The following is a 20,310-nucleotide window of genomic DNA, read 5'->3' on the forward strand; positions in this document are numbered from 1 at the left end:
AGTGAGGCCTGGCTGAGTGATATCTTAATGTAACAGTCTAAAGCAAGGTCAGACTTAATATGAGAAGGTGGCACATGCTGATATGAGGGAGGACATAATGTCTGAAGCAAGAATTACACCCACTGTTTGACTTCCTCAGTCAAGTCCATTTGGATTTAAGAGAAAGATAGAAATGATTAAGAAAAAAATCACAGGAAACTGCTATGCACCTTGCAGGCAGGATAAGAAAGCATGTCAGGAAGCAATGCAGATAAGAAAGGCTTGTAAAAAAGGACGAAAAAACTGTTTGTGGGAGATTTCAAGTGCAGTGACATTGACTGACATAATTGTATTAGAATTGCTAAGGAAGGGTGTCGATTCTTGATGGGGAGTACACAGGACTGTTTCCTCTCAGTTTGTAGAAAAACCAAGATCAGGTCTGGGCTTAGCCCTATGAAATAAATCTGCCATGATAAATAAAAGTTGGTGAATATCCAAGGTTTAGTCAATACAATAACTTCATCTATAAAATACTCCATAGGATGTGTGAGAAAGTGCAAGAGCACTGGATTGCAAACTAAAGGCAACTGCAAAGAATGCAGAATGAACTTCAGAAAGTTGGTTGGAATCAATGGTTGTATCAGAATCTTTTACAGAGGGAGAGTGAAGCCCCAGGAAACATGGTCTAGTGCAGTGGTTCTCAAAGCCAGTCCGCCGCTTGTTCAGGAAAAGCCCCTGGCGCGCCGGGCCAGTTTGTTTACCTGCTGCGTCCGCAGGTTTGGCCGATGGCGGCTCCCACTGGCCGCGGTTCTCCGCTCCAGACCAATGGGGGCTGCGGGAAGCAGCGCAGGCCAAGGGACGTGCTGGCCGCCTTTCCGCAGCCCCCATTGGCCTGTAGCGGCGAACCGTGGCCAGTGGGAGCCGCAATCGACCGAAACTGCGAGTGCGGCAGGTAAACAAACCGGTCCGGCGCGCAAGGGGCTTTCCCTGAACAAGCGGCGGACTGGCTTTCAGAACCAGTGGTCTAGTTGAAATGGCTCTCATCAGAGACGGGTTCAATACCCTGCTCTGCCACAGATTTCCTTTCTGACATTGGACAAGACACCTAGCCTCAGTGTGCCTGCGTACTCTATCTGTAAAATAAAGAGTAGCACTTCCCTACCACACAAGGGTGTTGTGAGAATAAATACATTAAAAACTGTGAAGTTCTCAGCCCCTTCAGTAATGGGGGCTATATAAATACCTAAGATGGACAGTGACCAAGAATACTCAGAGATAGTACAAGTGCCACTCAGATAACAGGAGGGTGAGGGGACAAATAATGGATACTGTATACACACAGGGAAAATATTTTAAAGAGTAAGAGATAAGATCCATTAGCAAGATTTATGGGGAAAACCCTCACATTTAAAAGAAACAATGATTCAAAATGAAAAAAACAAGTGCTATTCTGATATGCTAAAGAATGAATACAGGAATTACAGACAGAAGAAAAACACACATCAAAATCCTTTTTTGTATCTCTCATTATAAAAATATCAGTTTTAGGTCAGGCTTGTAGAGACAATCAGTGAATAATAAAAATGCATCCAGACAACACCACCACAGCCATTAAAAGGTTAAAGGGATTTAAAAATGACAAGATTCCTAGGAATGACAACATACATTCAAAAGCTTTAGAGGAAGTGGCAAATGAAATGAGAGGCACATTAGCAAGTATTTTTACATGCTCACTGTGTTCTGGAGAGATCCCAGAAGATAGATAGGAAGTGACTATGATAATGACATTATTTTTAGAAAGGCCTTAGGGATGCAGCAGGACCAGTTTCTTTGACATCTGGTGTGAGCAAACAAGTCTGAAGGATCAAATTGGGAAACAAAAAAGAACGGATTTGGCTATAGCCAGAATGGTGGGAGTAGGAAGAAGGTGATTTCCAAAAGATTAAAAATGTAGTCTATGCGTGTTCAAGATTCAAAGAACTAAATTGACGGTTAATAGCTAAAATTTTTGGTGGCTTTAAAATATTACTATTATGTAAAGGGAAAAACAGTTCTAAACTAGATAACAAGCAGTAAATAAAAATGAATGAAGGGATTTTTTCTATAAACTATAATCATATAGTTTATAGGAACAAATATAGCTAATCAAATACAGCAAGGATTCATGCTAATAGCACAGATTCGTATCATTTACATTTGCCTCAATTCTCTGTTCCTCCATTTCTGTGCTTGGCCCATTGTTTCTTTTAGACACCTTTGTGCTTCCCAAATTTCCAGGCTGCCTGAGGACCTGCCTAGTCCAGGCTTCAGATAAGGAGCTACCAGCTTTGAGGATAGAGCTGTGTTAATTGGGTACTGTGATGCTTTGTTTGTTGTAACAGGTCACTGCCAGGGACGCTCCTTTTTTAAAATGCCACAACAGAAAACAGTTGAGTAACTGAAGGAAAATCATCATTTGCATGGCTACATCCTGCCCTATGAGGAACACAAATATGGAGAAAAGGGAATGTAGTGAACTCCTCCTTCCACGTAAGTATGGGTACCAGTAGCCCTGTACAGGACACACACCAAAGCTCTAATGGGTACCAGAGAAGAGTTATGCACAGTAGTTGAGCAAGTTAGTGACTACTGTTCACTAGTTTTGGCAGTGAGGGTTAGGAACGCATAAGCACTGTGCCTGCAGAAAGGCAGTGAGCAGGGTTCTGTGCCACTCACCCTGAGCCATCCTGCTGTGCAATTGCAGGATTGCTCTTGGGTTGAATGCTCAGCTAGTACTTCTCAGCGCTGTATGGATATATCCACTGAGTACAGGAATGTGCTTAGACGGTCATGATTGCGTTGCTACGCACAAATCTATCCAAAGGCACCAAAACTGTTAGTATAGGATAAAACAGTATAGTAGAGAATAAAAAAAAAACAACCTTCAAACTCAGAAAACTCAATGAGGCATATTTTTAAAGGAACAACAGCATGGCCTGTAATTCTGCATCCACACTCAATTGTAGGCACAAATGATGCTTTTAAGTGAACAAACAGCTGACAGCATCTGCAAATCTGGTAAAGACACATTTTAAGTGTTGTCATTTCTGTCTGTGGTTCGTTGTAACTGTAATTCATTGTGGGTAATTAGAGGCAGTTTTTAAAATGTTGCCACACGGGTGAGTCTCCAGGGTTAGTTGGTGTGCGTGTGCGCAGTGTGTGCACATTTTAGGGCACACCTGCATATCACAATACACATCAGTGTTTGAAATTATTTTACTAGGAATTTATAAATCCTTAATGTACATGCTAATTGGGATATAACTTGTCATTTCATTTCTTTTGTCATTGTAAGGATTTGAGATTAGTGTTTTTATGAACAAGGATAATTTACATGATTCCCTCAACTGTTTACAATACAAGGAAATAAATTAAAAAAAAATCAAAAATTCAGCAAGAAGATACTGGATTTTTTTTTTCAGTTTTAAAGTTTTTCTTTACTCTTCCCTGAAAGATAGGTAAGCTTTGCCTTTGAGGCATCTTATATTCCTGTCAGACCCCTTTTATGTTTGACTCGAGTACAGAAGGAAGGTGTCAAAAGAAATGAAACTCTACTGGGCATCTAGGGAATGTAAATATTTCTTTTTCTTTGCCCCAAGGACTTGTTTGCCCATATTTTGACAGTCCATGAAATCTTTGACACTGAGACCTGTCAAATATTAACAACTTTGCACTCTGCCAAACTGACTCATCATTTACACTTTCATATGCTTTTTTTTTTAAACTCTGATGTCGAGCATTCAATAAAAAAAAAAAAAAAAAAGAACAACTCGGAATGAGAATCATTCTGGCATATGTTTATGTATACAATCGGTGTGAACAGATATCCTTGTAAGAAAGTCAAGATTAATATTATTCTGTGCTATTACTGATAACCTACTGCTTTAGGTCACATCTTATACAAACAAGAATATTGTTAAAATATAGTGAAATTGCTAGAGTATGTCATTAACTGTTAACTTGGACTTTGGACAACTTTTTCCACTGGACTAACCATAATTATGAGTTCAAGAAACTAAGAATTCTTGTTTGAATGAAAACATGTCATTCTTGCTAAGCTTAATGTAATAAAATAAGAAGTACTTCTCTGTCTTATCATTTCTGGAGCCCCAATCCTGTTTCAGTCTTGTGATATAAACCTAAAATCCATACTTGTGTCAAAGAAGATGACAGTTTTAATGTTGTTGGCTAGATAATCATATATTTATTTTTTCACTATATAAAAATCCTAGAATATTTTTACAAAAATTATTATGAGTTAAAACAAGTTGTGTGTGTAGAAAGAAAAAATTGATATGAACATTTATTTATATGTACTCATGTATGCAATCATACAAATATAGCAAATGTATAGCTTACATCTTGATTTGACATGTCCCAGTAAGGCCGCTCTCCATAAGACATTACTTCCCACATAACTATTCCATAACTCCATACGTCACTTGCTGATGTAAATTTACGATATTGGATGGCTTCTGGAGCTGTCCATCGTACTGGAATTTTCCCACCCTATTTTAAAAAAAAAGATTTGCTTATAAATAAAATGTCCATAGTGTTTTTCTTAGTGGCATTTTTACAATTATTTCCATTAACCCTAGCACCAAAATTATGCCATTCTCAAACGTTGATCGATGTTGGAATTTTCAGAGGAGTTTCAAATGAGTCTGACTCTCAGGGAATTAGGCATTCAACTCCCACTGAAATTTCTTAAGGCTCCTTCAAAATCTATGTCTGATCATGTCAGTGATCAACTTTAGCATCCTGTATGTTCTCTCTGGATTGCAGTTCCAGTGAGGCATCAGGGATCAGCTCCATGAGGCAGCTATTATCTACACCATAAGTGAGCAGGGTTGAAGGTAGGGAGGAATGGGAAGTGGAGCTAGCTAGACAAAAGAATAGAGGAGTAAGCTGTGTCCTATGAACAGCTATGGCAAAGTGATCCCAACTAGGAATAAGGGAAGATCCAGGGGGGGAATTGTTACACCTTATATGGGAGTAGCAGCAATGTTTCAGTCATGCCTTACATTAGTTAGCTTTCAGGTGAGATTAATTCTCACTTCTGAAAAAGTAGTACCCCTGGATTTCCATGTAAATACTTTTACTGAGCTCAAATAGGAGATAAACAGTTTTATAAACCAAACTTCCATATCCATTCATTCAGAAAATTATAAAGATATGAATGAGACACTAAAACCAGTAAAACCTTCCAAGAATTCTCCTCACTAGAGGATTATGTTATTAGACATTTACTGAAAGTTATTTAAAGCCAGGTTTCTGAAGACGACTTGTAACTCCCTTGGACTACTTAGCACCTCTCTGGCCATTAATGTATTTCCCTCAACCATATCTTCAAGAGGCTATTGCCTGGTTTGTAATAAGATCTCCTGACCCCTAAGAAATATTGTCAAATGGCTGTGTTTCTTACTGTAGTGGTGTAGACAGCTTCTGGATCATCTTCTATAACTCTGGACAGGCCAAAGTCTGACACTTTACAAACAAGGTTGCTGTTGACAAGAATATTGCGTGCTGCTAGGTCCCTGTGTACATATCCCATATCAGCCAAATATCTCATTCCGGCAGCAATTCCTCTCAACATTCCCACTAGCTGAATGACTGTAAATTGCCCATCATGTTTCTGAAGGGAAGACAGGAGCAGCACACTTGTTAATGCACTTGAGGGGGAAAAAGAAAATCAGCTTTGCAAACGTTCTTCACTCTAGTCACTTCTTACCCCAAAGGCAATGCATCTCGGGGCAAAGCAATCCATTTTAAACAAAACTGTATGTAGCCACAAAGCAGGACACATGGTTGAGAAAGGCCTGAATAGCTAAACTCTTAAAAGTAATGGAACCTGTTGAAAGTTATAAAAGCCTAATTAACCTGTGACATGATAGGTTCTTTTTTTTTTAAACTACTTCATATAGCATTGTTTGTAACTCACTTCCATGTTCTTCACCTTTTACAATGATCAATATATATAAAAAATAAACTGTATTACACTTTTGGGATCAAAGCCTCTGTTTATCCTAAATACTGATGATTTATTTACAGCACAGAATTTATCAAGGAAACATCATTATCTTTCTGCTTTCTCTACCATTTTGCAAGTCGTTCTACATTTTATGGCTTGTACATGTGGAATGCTAAAATGGTGAAGACATTGCTTGGCAGTTCTGAGCACTCACTCAGCAAATGCTAAATTGTCACAAAGTAGTTTTTCTTTTCCCTTCATTCTTCTCTGAAGTACTACTGTACTTCCTTTAGGGATTCCTGTGCAGGGACTTCGACCGTTCTAAAAAAAATAAATTATTCCTCTAAACAAATGCGTTAATATCATGACAGGGCTTCAGGTATCATGGTATTAACCTCAATCTACGATGGTAATCAAAACCATGATTTCTGTACCACATTGGATCACTTAAATGCCAAGAAATGTATCAGTTTGATCCTGCCTGGTCTTCTGATTTCTAATCTGATTTTGCTGGGACAATTTAAAGATCTATTGGTGTTTGCCATGTTCACATTTCAGACTGAGAAAATGTTTTATTATGCTAAATTGGTAACATACATAATATATTTTGAATTACTGTAGATATTTCCCTTAGGTACTCACCCTAAGAAATGCATCTAGGGCCCCATTCTCCATGTATTCTATTACAATCATGACTGGTTTCCCTAAAGGAAAAGAAGGGACATTTTGTTTGAAAAACCATAATCTGAACTGAGTGCCTTTTTCTGATAAAACACATGTTGCTCCTATAAAAGGGCTGAATAGTTGAGACCAACATTCTTGAAGCCTCCAGCACTGTTACTGAGCTCTAAGTCCCTAAATGTCTGCATGGAGCATGGTCATGATTCGCAAAATTAAACTGTACAAATCAAAATGTCAGCGTGTTCTCCTGACTCCTGCTGTGTGACGAGGACTCTGAGAAAATGACACTTCAGATAATATGAAAAGACATAAGAAACCTTATCTTCCGGCATGGTCTTTTAGGCTAATTGAAAGTAGAAAAATAGTGTATTTCAAAGTACTCCATCTTTTAATCATGTGTGCATCTTAATTTTTTCCTCAGGTTGTAGCATAAAGTGAGTATTGTTTTAGTTAGTTATGCCTCAGGAGAAAATCCATTAAGAGTATGCAGTTCATTTCTAATTTGAATCTCTGACCGTGGACATATTATAGCAATTACTGCCAGTTAGCTTATTATCTGACTGAAACATCCAGCCACTACTTACCTCTGGTAACTACCCCTTCTAAATGAACAACATTGGGATGGTCAAATTGTCCCATGATGCTTGCTTCACACAGGAAATCTCTCCTTTGTTTTTCTGTATAGCCAACTTTCAGGGTTTTGATGGCTACTGAAACATCTCGCTTGCCTGGAAGTTTCAGACGCCCACTGCACACTTCACCAAACTCTCCTAAAATAAAGCAGATTGACTACGAATGACATTTCATTTATATAATATCCTCTCTGGGGCCCTCATTCAACATGGCACTTAAGTACATGTCTAACTTTAATCCCATGAATAGTCACATTGATTTTAACTGAACTACTCAAGAGCTTAAAGTTAGGTACGTGCTTTGAGTTCTTTGAGGAATTGGGCCTAAACAGCAAACATTTTATGTCAGTCCCTCCCCCCGCCCTGATATTTATGTCTTTATAAAATATCAGTAATATTTTCTATAAATATGTAAAATAAAATAGTTTTGTAAAGGATGATGGATTTCCTTGCTTTTTTTAGCCCTGATTCTTAACTCACACCTATTTTCGAGTTACTTCTAATTTATACTGGTATGAGGTCAGAATCAGACTGTAAAGGACTGTCAAAAATAGAATAATCACACTGAAGTTTATGAAATGGAAGATATTAATTAATTAATCAATGAAATGGGTAAATTTTCGCTCCCATGCCCCAACATCAAAACCTTTCTAATGAAAGTTTCATAAAACCCAAAATGTTCTGTTTGATTACATGATGAAAGTGCATATTTGTTCCAAACAGCTCTACCAGTCAGCACAACAGGAACACACGCACACATAATAAAACAGCATGGGCTGGCAAAGTCCAAACGCCTTCACAAACACTGCTTGTCCAACCATAATGACTGCTAAAGTTGGTCATCTGGCATAGGCATTCAAGGCCATGCCCATAGATGGCCCCAGAAGATATGTCACAGAGTGTGTAATACTCACAGCCAAGCATCCACTGGCTCAGCATGTCACCAGGGAACTGGGTAGAAACAAAAGGCTATAGTGTAGAACAAAGACTCACCACAGTGGCACCAACTCCTGCATATAACAGGTGGCATCAGCAGGACGGCAATGACAAAGTTAGCAAGAAAAATCCCATAACCCTTGTGAAAATCAACAAACACATGCTCACAGAGCACTCATCCAAGACAGGCTCAGTATTCTATCCTACCATAATAATTGAGGCACACTCAGAATTCTATGCTGCTTTTCTGAATATCCCTAGCAGACGTTCTATAGTCGTTTTTGCTGTGTAGTATAGCAGTTCCTTTGTGTCTCTGTCAGCCTGCTGGAAGAGGTATACCTTCCCTTTCAATCTTGCTAGCTAATCGCATCCACTGATTTGGACCATAGCTAAACACAGCAAAAACGACACTTGCACCGCAACGCTGCTTCTAATTTACATGCTCCAGAAAGCCCATTTTACACACTGAAAACAAACTCCTCTTGCTTATGTGTGTGCAAATCCAGAGTAACTCCAGGGATGCCAACAGTTATTCTGGATTTAACCTGTTGTAAGTGACAGCAGAACTGGATTTCTGTGTTAAATTCCACCTCGTTTACATGCGCTGTTTTTCAAGATTTCGCTCAAAGTGACTTGACAAATAGCATTTCAGCCTAATCAAAGGAGGAGCACAAGAGCCTTTTACTCTAAACTGTTGATGTGGTAGTCTCTCATCTCAAACAATGGATTAGCACACCAGCAAAGACCACGTTTACTGATTGTACTGTACCAATCTTGAATTTTAAACAGGCAGCATAAAGAGTAATGCTGTATTGAAAGAGATACTGCTGCTCTAGTATCATGCTAAATGCCACTTACTTAGGGCTAGTCCACACTAGAAGCGCCACATCGGCGCAGCTGCACATAAATCCACAAGGGGCAGTAGCTCTGTTGGCAGGAGAAGCCCTCCTGCTGACATAGTGCTGTCCACACTCGTGCTTAGGTCGGTGTAACTTACGTCACTTGGGGGGCGGCAGGGGAGGGCAGCTTATTCACAGCCCTGAGCGACATAAGTTATACTGAAGAAAGTGGTAGTGTAGACCCAGTCTAAGAACCTGATTTGGATGCCTTTACTCATTTTGAGTAGCAGCTTTCTGCGTAAGAAGTTCTATTAGTTTCAGTGGGGCTACACCTGAAGTAAGGTAACATTCATCATGTGTAAGGGTACCTAAGGAACGTGATTCTGAAAGTGGAATATCAGCTAATTCTAAGTGCTGTCATTCCTTTTTATAGCCTAAAACTTAATAATTTGTAGATTTTTTTTTTAAATAGCAATGCTACACATAATATACAGTGCTTGACAAACCATAGTAGGGTGATTTATAAAGTATTCGAACAATACTTGATAAAAAGAACAGGAAGGCAATGGAATGTTTCTTCCAGGAATCCAAAGTATTTGATATTTTTCCTACCCATGGAAACTTAATTTCACTACATCGACTAGTGCAATAAAAATGTCACATATCTCATTAATGCAAACAAATGAAATTGCTTTTTTAGAGTATGAACACCACACTACTTAAGTAGGTGGTAGACAGTTCAAGAGGAAGAAAAACAATGTAATGCCAGTACAATTACAATCCAGCATGAGAGGTAAAACAAGAACTTTTTTGTACTAATAAAATATATTTATTTATTTTTTAAAAAAGTAGAATGGTTACAACAAAAAGTTTTAAAAGAGGATTCTGTTCTATTAAAAAGACCTCATTAGACCATACATTACAGGCTGTATCCTGCCTTCTTAATGCATAGACGTCAAGGGAACTACTTATGTGAGTAAAGCGAGCAGGATTTACACTAACATCCAACCTCTTTACTCCGACAATGAACAGGTAAAAAAATTACTTAAAAAAATGTTGTTTGCAATTGTTTTAAATGGCTCTGGAATTAGAAGCATACAAGCTTTTAATCCCACACAAGCCTCTTTATTTTTCTATAATTATTTTTTACATTTTATAAGCAAATGCAGCTTCATTGCTCTGTCCGCTCTGGTAAATGCAAAAAGTTCTATACTTGAGATATAATTATTTGCCTGTCATTATGATGTATGAGCTTTGATCCCAGCTAAATGGAACAGTTGAATACAGAAGCCACAGCAGCCTTACCTGCACCAATCACACGCTCAATTTTAATACAGGAGGCATCTAGCTCCTTGGCGAATTGATGGACAGCTCTATTTGGGTCCTCGTAGGTTTCAGGGTCAATGTAGGTTTTGGTGCCTGGAAATTTAACTGTAATGATGTAAGAAAGCATGACTGTGATGAAGCAAAGCACTTATTGTGCAGTCAGCCCAGGAATTTCATTATGCAGAATGCTCCTTGGAACAGTGAACCTGCTTCCATGCCACCGGAATCAGAGCAGCTTTAAGAGACAACTTTAGTCTGAGGCATCATCTGTAAGCTTCCTCACACAAGGGCATGATCCTTTGTCATTAGCAACTATATCTGTGGCTGGAAGTGTGAAGTCTTTCATAAAAGTAATGAATATTAAATAGTTTTCAATGGGTAAAATGTAATCAGGAATTAAAGTAAGAGGGAACTGGGAGGAAGGAAGGGACAGTTCCCCCCCCAAAAAGTAGAGGGGACCACCACCTCCTGTCCTGGCCAGGGTAAGCAGCACTCTCCCACAACTACCCCTTGTCGTTGGATTGGAGATGAGAGCTCCCGCTCCTTTTTCAATATACTTTAACAGAATTTAACAGTGTTTACAGGCTATGGTTACAGAAGCTAACCATCATTTCATAGGCCACATTAGAAGGCTGGCTACACTCCTGAGCTGGTGTGCAAGGGGACAGCAGGAACGTCCTTACTCTCTGTGGGCTACCCACATCAATGGACGAAACACAGGATGGGAGGGCAGATTCTATGGGACAAATACTTCCCTTCCCAAGCAAGGGAGGAAGTGGGTGGAACCTTGGCTCCTCCCCCCACCCCCTTATGCACCAACTATCTCAGCTGAGGAAGTAGGGGGCACCAGTTATATGGCTGATGCAGTTTGCTTCCTTCCTGGAGCAGAGGGGTAACCAAGGGACAATCAGTTTCTGCTTTGCTCCTGGGGCAACACAACTACACGCTGCCCTTTGTTCAGGACTTGTGGTAAAGCCAAACTAAGTTTGAGGGTCCATACTAAAAGTCTGTTAACTAAATTATTGTTATGGAAGAAGTTTGGATCCCAACTATTACAATCATGGGCTGCAATCAAATCAGCATATTTAAAAAGATATAATAATTGTTCTCTATATGAAAATAAGAAAGAATGTTCTTATTTTAACAATACTGAATTGCTGAATTATTGAGATGTAGGAATTGGATCAGAAGTCAATACAAAACAGATAACTTAAGGGTGCCATGCAACCTCTTAGTTATATGTGAATCTATTGCATATTTTGAAATGTAATTAATAATAGCTCAGTTAGTGGTATGCGTTAATATGTTTCAAATAAAATAATTGGAAAAAAAATCATAACGGAAAACAGGCAAAACCAGAGATAGGAAGTTTGAAGAGCCAAATGAATATACCAAATTCCTGTAGAAATAATTTAAGATTTCATCTAGAAGTTAATTTTTGCTATAATCTGTATTTTGACAGATTTATTTCTAATCTTAATTACATTTCAAGTTTCTGAGCAGATAAACATTTATTTGTCATTTAAATGAAACAAGAAGATCAGAGAAAGAAAGAAGAAAACAATAGGTTAACCTCCTATATTGTGCTTTCAGGCAGGCAGATGGAGAATAAGCCATCCTCTTGAGTCTGTGATAAGGGCCTGGATTGGAGGTAACCTTGTGAATCTCAAATGGGGCTCTGATGGTTCTTTATTCAAGCTGTCATAAAACATTTTGACAGGCCAAAGCTATCTTGGCATACCAACCTGAAATAGTGCTGCTGTGGATTCGAACGCATTGTTAAAAGAAATGGTAGGAGGAAACAAAATGTAAATTGGAATTGCTTGACAAAACTCCTCCATTGTGCTTATATCTTTAAATGTAGCACTTGGGGCCATGGAAAGTTGAGGAGGACTGAAATAAAAGATTGGACATTCCATTAAATGCAGTGGTCTAAAAACTAGTTAAATGGTTGCTTTCAAGTTACTGTGAAAATTGAATCTGTGTCTTAGAACATAAGAAAATTGTCTGGATACTAAAGGAACAAAAGGACAACAAATTGTAAATAGCTGGTGACCACAGTGTTGTGTTTCATCTTACTGGGGATTTAGTCATCAAATCAAATTAAATACCAAACTTTCCATCAAAAACATTAAAAAGTAGCTTGGTAAAAAAAGTATTTTTTAATATTTCATGCTACAGTATTAATAAAGGCAGTGTATGTTAACTGTTCTGACATATTTTCTAGTTATTGAATATTAGATAACTAGATTTCTAGAAAGAAAGAAAGAAAGAAAGAAAGAAAGAAAGAAAGAAAGAAAGAAAGAAAGAAAGAAAGAAAGAAAGAAAGAAAGAAAGAAAGAATTTCCTGACCAGCTGCTGAATATTAAGCACTGGCTTCCTCATCAACCTATTCACATTTTCACTGAAACTTAGAATCTGAAAATGATCATTCATAATTTAGACTGGGGAAAGGAATTCTTTAGCTGGTATATTCTTTTGCCTTTACAGGCAAATAAAAGAAAATGCAATTGATTTCTCTCCTCCCAGATAAAACAGAAGTGGATCTTTTGGAGATGTATAAAGCCTATATTGTAAACGAAAAGAGGCAATTTTCAAATCTGTAACCATCTAGAGTAGCTACAGTTAAATAGCATCAGATTTCTGATGCAGTTTTTTAAAATAAGCTAGAGTGCAGGCTATGTGATAATTAATCCTTCTCCCATTTCTATTTTCCAATTTTTATCTACAATATAATAGGTTGTCTGACTAAGGCGGTAATGATGTCACCATTTGATTTAATACACCCTGCACATAAATGAAGTGACTTAAGGCAGTGACACATCCAGAACTCAGGGAGTCCAGGCTGACCAAATATTGTGAGGCTAGAAAGGTCAGACAGAAATCTTGACACAACTTTGACCTCAGTCTTTAGCTAGCCTTACTAGAAAGTAAGGTTTGTGGCTAGTAACTGCCTCATCCACTATGTGATACCAGACCCTGATAAACTACTGACACAGTAACTTTAACACAAAGCAATACAAGATTAAAAAATGTATTTTTGTTGGCAGTCATTTGTAAGAATTAACCTATGGCTGCAGTGACAGTAAGTGATAAAGATAATTGGTGGCATGGTAAGAATCAACAGTGTATTCTATTGATATTTAATTATAAGGTATGAGAGGATACTGGCATAGTCAGAACATTATTTTGTATCACAACTTAAAATTAGAGCTGGATAGGAAATGGTTTTTGCGTCCTGTGAAAAAATTTGAGATTTAAAAAAAAAAAAAAAAAATCCTGTCCTAGATTGTAACAAAAGGACAATCTTAAAAAAAAGAAATTGTGAAATGAAAATAATATCATAAAACAATGCTGTTTGCATCAGTTGTAACATTTTCTTCCAATTCTGATCATTTTTAAAGTTTTTGAATTTATTTCTACTACAATTAGCTTATGTTTTTAAAATAAAAAGTCAATTCCAAAACTGGAATTTTTTGTTTAGAAAATGCTGAAACAAAACATTTGGACAATTTCAAAACTTCTTCAGATTTTTTGAGTTGAGACATTTGTTAGAACCATCTATGAAAAGTTTTGGTTTTGATAAACTGGCATTTTCCGATGGAAAAAAAAATTGTCAGAAGATTCCTGAAGGTGCTACTGAAAAGCAATTATGCTGTATTTCATGATTTTATGTTACCTGTTTGAACTGATACAGATGGTCAAACTATTTTTGCACAGTTCTAATAAGTCTTATAATAATCTGCCTAATGACAAGTATGAGAAATGGGCAAAGAAACAAAATGTACTGAATATCTATTACCCTTCTTGTTGTCTTGACAGCATTCCTTAATACTGGGTGAACAGGTATTAGGCCAATCTTTCACCACTGATTGCAGTGGGAGCAGTTTTTAGTGCTATTTTTGCAACTCAATGCAGAGAATGGGAATTACAGAGATGAGCCTTTTCTCACATCATTTTATTTTATTTTCTATTAATATTATGATCTACAAATGTTGGTGATGCAAAGTTCACAGTAGCAGAAAACAATTCTTGACCAGAACAGTTTCACTATTGGGGTGACACAGTGACCCTTACTTTCTTAATCAGAAGCTTGCCTGAGGGAAAGCTCACACAGCCACTTGGCCAAGGACCTATCAATTTACAGCATCTCCAGGGGGATCATTAGGATGGTGTGAAACAATTATTCAAAAAGAAAAATTCAGAATGGGAACAACAGTATGTCGCACAAATGTACAGAAATAAAATGCATGGCATGAACAATGTTGATAATCTGTCTCCTTTTTTGTGTAGGTCATATATTTTTATGGTTTTTAACTTCACACTTGCTGTTTACACAGCATTTCAGATTTATTATAGCCCTTTCTTTATAGGAATGTGGTTTTGGTATTGTCTATATTCCAATACTGCCAGTCCAAATGTCTTATAATTGGGTTGGGAATTCCTGAGAGGTGGGGGGGAAGCAAAACACTTACAATGAAAGTAAAGTTCTTCATCCCCTTCTTGATCAGCTTTGCTATACCCACAGTGCCTGAAAAAAATAAAATAAAAACAAGTCAGTTTTACAGGAAAATAATGATTTACTGCCTTATATTTAAAGTTCTACTAGATTGGAATTTTTGGAAGTTAGCAGCCTAACTCCACCAGGCATTTAAAAAATATCCCAGCTGTAATTCTTTCAATAACAGGTTTTAAAACAAAACACGAACAGTTCCAATCAAAAGGCTTTTGTATCTAATAATTGCTGGGAAGAGTCCTAAAGGCTTAAACAACAAAATTGCAGTCCTCATTAGAAACTTTCTGTGATGCTATGAGCAAAATAGCCTGAAGATTAAAGAGTCTGAAGGAGTGACAAGGCTGGCATTTTTGACATGATGCTGCTCTTAAATTTACTTCTCTGGCTCTTGTCCCCAAATGCAAGTGTTATTTGAATGGCTGAATAGGTAAAATGTCAAGCTTCTCCATGTGTGAACAATTCAACAGAAATAGCACACTTCAAGGAAAAAGATCAGAGAAGCTACAAATATTTAGAAGACACCTACTATAAGACACAAAGCATTTCTTAAGCTAACAGAGTCCTTCCAAATGTAAAATAAGTGGGCTAATTTGTCATCCTATAATGACATTTACATCTAAATTGTCCATATTAGATTATACATTGCTTTTGTTTCCATTTACAGATTCTAAGATACAGGCTGGTATAATTCCAAGGAATCTACAACAGTGGGGCCAGAAATGCCAACAGCTACACAATGTACAGTACCTTCGTCCAATGATGAATCCGAACACCATGAAGACCAGAATGATGGTGCCTGCCACAGCAACCACAGCTATGATAATGACAGGATTCTGCTCACTGGAAACGGCTGTGGCTACAAACAGAGCAAAGAGCTAAAGATTAACTCAAAATATACTGTAGAAAGGAACTGCAAAGGTTAAATAAACCCTCATAAATCACAGACAGATAGTTTACCTCTTCTGTAACCTGAAACTTTGTACAGACATTAAATGTTACGATAATGTTGGTCTAAAAGAAAGGCATCTATCCTAAGTTCATCAGAAATGTTGGGTGAGTTAATGAGTATCCAAGGGGAACAGGACTTTAGAAGTGAGGTGTTTTAGTTGAAAGCATACAATAACTATTTTCTAGGACTGGATCCAACCTAAAGGAGCCCTATGTGCATCAATTTCTGAATCATCACGTTTTTCTCCCATCTTGATCATTTTCATCACTATAATTATTGTTACTATTATTTATCATTTGTTTCCAGATGCACCCACCGTACTAGGTGCTTTCCAAATGCAAGAGAAAACACAATTCTTGCTTCGAAGGACTTACATTCCAAGAAATCTGCACATTATTCCATTATTTTTTTACGCAGTGACTCTACTATTGTTAATATATATGTCACATTAATGTAAACTGAGGATATAAGCACTCTACTTGAGGAACCTCTCTTTGAAATGTATGTAGCTTGCTCGCCATATATTGAGAGGGCCACATGCTCAGAAAGGGTAAATCAACAGAGCTCTACTGAAGTCAATGGAGTTGTGCTGATTTACACCACTGATGATCTGGCCCATGAACTTTAGACTCAAGTAACAGATGTCAGGCAACATTGTTGAAAAATAATTCTGGAAGTGAGTCATTTGGAGGCAGTGGAGGGATAAGAGCAAGAAAGTGTGGCACTGGCTTATTAAATACATCTGAGGTGGTATTTTTATATGATTAAGACTTTGTATTGTTAACTAAAAAAGAATGGCTGGAGTCAGGGCCTTGTGAGTTCCACAGATCTGGGGCCACTGAAATAACCTCAAAATCAGGTTCCTGTTCCAGAATTCCCATGGAAACAAAACTCACATATTCTTTGCTCTGTTTGGCAGCAGGCGAGCCGAACAGCATGATTCCTCTGCTTCTTACAGTGGTCAGTACTAGTTGCTTCAAAAGAAGGTGCAAGAAACCACTCAGTAGGCAGTTATGGAATAAACTGCCAATAAGGGAACTTTCTTCCTAACCCTCTTAAGTTTGGAGAATGTTTATTCCCCAAACAATGAGGATACAAACCCCTTCCGAACTATATTTTTCAAACTTCCTATCTCATCTAACTGTGGAAGATCTCATTATTTGTATACATGTCCACTCTTTAATGAAATACTCACATGAAATATCTGTTGCACAGTGCATAACTTTTAAAGAGAGGAAATGACTCCTCATGTTGGGAGCACTGCTCTGGAACTGAGGAAACCTGGGTTCATAGAATATCAGGGTTGGAAGGGACCTCAGGAGGTCATCTAGTCCAACCCCCTGCTCAAAGCAGGACCAATCCCCAACTAAATCATCCCAGCCAGGGCTTTGTCAAGCCTGACCTTAAAAATATCTAAGGAAGGAGATTCTACCACCTCCCTAGGTAACGCATTCCAGTGTTTCACCACCCTCCTAGTGAAAAAGTTTTTCCTAATATCCAACCTAAACCTCCCCCACTGCAACTTGAGACCATTACTCTTTGTTCTGTCATCAGCTACCACTGAGAACAGTCTAGATCCATCCTCTTTGGAACCCCCTTTCAGGTAGTTGAAAGCAGCTATCAAATCCCCCCTCCTTCTTCTCTTCTGCAGACTAAACAATCCCAGTTCCCTCAGCCTCTCCTCATAAGTCATGTGTTCCAGTCCCCTAATCATTTTTGTTGCCCTCCGCTGGACGCTTTCCAATTTTTCCACATCCTTCTTGTAGTGTGGGGCCCAAAACTGGACACAGTACTCCAGATGAGGCCTCACCAATGTCGAATAGAGGGGAACGATCATGTCCCTCGATCTGCTGGCAATGCCCCTACTTATACTGCCCAAAATGCCATTGGCCTTCTTGGCAACAAGGGCACACTGTTGACTCATATCCAGCTTCTCGTCCACTGTAACCCCTAGGTCCTTTTCTGCAGAACTGCTGCCGAGCCATTCGGTCCCTAGTCTGTCGCGGTGCATGGGATTCTTCCGTCCTAAGGGCAGGACTCTGCACTTGTCCTTGTTGAACCTCATCAGATTTCTTTTGGCCCAATCCTCTAATTTGTCTAGGGCCCTCTGTATCCTATCCCTACCCTCCAGCGTATCTACCTCTTCTCCCAGTTTAGTGTTCTATTCCTGGCTCTACCCCTGCCCTGTTGGGAGACCTTGAGCAAGTCATTTCAACTTTCTGGGTTTCCCTTTCCCCACCTGTAAAATGGGGATAATGACACTAACCTGCTTTGTAAAGCACTTTCAGATCTACTGAGAAAAAGCGCTAAATAAGGATGAGATGTTATTAAAGGTAGTCATGGGTAACTATGATTTGGGTAAGCTTTGACAAGCCAAAGGGTTGAAAAGTTATGGAGATGCCTGATGGACTACCCCTGTAGTGGATAACAGGAATATATGGAGATGGACTTAAACTTCTAACTGCCAATTATGGAGTAGTTATTTGCATTAACCACTCCTTGATGGCCACAGTAATGGCAGATGATAGAGTTTCCTATCAAAGCCCATAATTTTGAAATGCTTATTCTAGACCAAATATATTCCACTTTGCATGCTTGTGAAATAGGTAACTCATTCCAAACTACATTTGGATCACTGGAATATTAAATAATTGATTCTGATCCCAGTTCATCCCCCCCTTTCTCCCCACACACAGTGGAATCGTGTTTAAGAAGGGTTAAAACAGGCTCCCCGCAAAATCTTTCTTTGATACTGAAGTCTTCAAGTGTGTATATCCCCCTCTAAGAGCAGACATCCCTGTCTAATGCTCTATCTGTGGTGAAAGATCCCTCAAACAGTGTGTGGTCTGATAAAAGCAGGAAGGTTGTAGCTCTACTTCACAGATGTCTGCATACTTTCACAAATATTTTGTTTCTTTTTTTCCTATCAAAATTTTGATAAAAATACCAATATATCCAGTTTTTCAACCAGCTCACTACATACTTCTGTTTGAATTCAAGAGTACAATTCAGGAGCACAATATAGTCCATATACTTATTGGAATAAATAGTGCACATGAACCTCTTCAGATCCGCTGGCTGTAATTGATTTAAACCATCTTCAAATAAATCCAATAAATCAAAAGACAAAATGATAATTTGAGGGACATCGTGTAGATTTATAATGCTCCCCTGAGGACTTGTATCTCTACAAACCAATGAATAATGATTCATACACTTTGATCTGTGACATGCAGAATACACATATCTTGCTTTACAGATAATCTTAAACTTTTTTTATACAAATATGTACAGCATAAAAATTTGTGTGTGTTTACTATATAAAGAGTCTCCTTCTCCCAGCACTGAAATGCTGCCATCCAGAAGGGAAGATAATATCTGTTTTAGTGAGTACAGCACCACTGCTCACACAACAGTTTGGGATAATAAGTGAAAACACTTTTGAAACTTGATAGAAAATTTAGGCGGGCAAAATATATTTATCTGAATGTGGATGCTGAACACCAGGGTTATCATCATCACTATTTCAAAAATGTCATTCACGGGATCTGATCTCTTCAGCCAGATCTAAGAACCAGCTCCAGAAATCATGTGGAAGACAGCACCTCCAGCATTAGAGTGGCTAGGGTGACCAGATAGGAAGTGTAAAAAATCAGGGACACTTTTTTTTCGAGAAGAGGGTATAGTTGCCTATACAGGAAAAAGCCCCTAATATTGGGAAGTCCAGTCACCCTGACAGTGGTCCACCACCACTACTACAGAACACTGGTGTGCTTCTCGCTTTGATGGGAGTCACATACAAAATTATCTACTCAGCTCCCTGAAGCATTGTGAATTTTCTTGGAGGTCTCCCTTCTAAATGCTGCCAAAGCCTCAATTAGATTAAATTATGAAATAGAGTCAGAGTTTAAAGCCAGAAGGGACCACAAGAATATGTCTGCCCTTCTGTACATCACAGGCCACCAACTTCACCCAGCACCCGCACACTAAACCCAACAACAGAAGCGAAACCGAAGTGCTACAACCCACAGGAGACTAGACTTTTCTGTCCATAGGCAGAGAACAGGAGGGACCGAGGGGCACGATGCCCAAGGCCCCAGCACTGGCAGGGAAATGATAAAGTAAGATATACTCAGATAATACTTGAAAGTGACCCATACCCACATGCTGCAGAGGAAGGCAACCCCTACTCACCAAGGTCACTGTTAATCTAACCTGGGGAAAATTCCTTCCAGAACCCACATATGGCAAACGGTCAGACCCTGATCATGTGAACAAGAACCTGCCAGCTAAGCACCTGATAGAAAGAATGCTCAATGCCACTTCAGAACCCTGGCCCACCCCACCCAATGTCCCATGTTCACACATGGCTATCCCTGATGCTTCAGAGAAAGGACATAAATAAACCCTAAATGTATTGGGGGAGAAAAAATCCGTCTCAA

General features: G+C 38.6%; 1 protein-coding gene across 2 annotated transcripts in view; it reads right to left on the reverse strand.

Annotated features, from left to right (window-relative positions):
- Positions 1 to 20,310, reverse strand: part of EPHA7 (EPH receptor A7) — a 176,561-nt gene that overhangs the window by 12,875 nt on the left and 143,376 nt on the right. The window contains exons 8-14 of one of the 2 annotated variants that reach the window (XM_074948122.1): positions 15,667 to 15,775; positions 14,879 to 14,934; positions 10,383 to 10,496; positions 7,255 to 7,440; positions 6,632 to 6,693; positions 5,444 to 5,653; positions 4,378 to 4,527 (exon numbers count right to left, since the gene is read on the reverse strand). In XM_074948122.1, coding sequence (XP_074804223.1) covers positions 4,378 to 4,527; positions 5,444 to 5,653; positions 6,632 to 6,693; positions 7,255 to 7,440; positions 10,383 to 10,496; positions 14,879 to 14,934; positions 15,667 to 15,775 — 887 coding nt within the window. Of the gene's footprint in view, positions 1 to 4,377; positions 4,528 to 5,443; positions 5,654 to 6,631; positions 6,694 to 7,254; positions 7,441 to 10,382; positions 10,509 to 14,878; positions 14,935 to 15,666; positions 15,776 to 20,310 lie in introns of both variants that reach the window. The other variant, XM_074948121.1, reaches the window with a different exon arrangement.

This window comes from Natator depressus, chromosome 3, assembly GCF_965152275.1.
Source record: "Natator depressus isolate rNatDep1 chromosome 3, rNatDep2.hap1, whole genome shotgun sequence".
Lineage (NCBI taxonomy): Eukaryota > Metazoa > Chordata > Testudines > Cheloniidae > Natator > Natator depressus.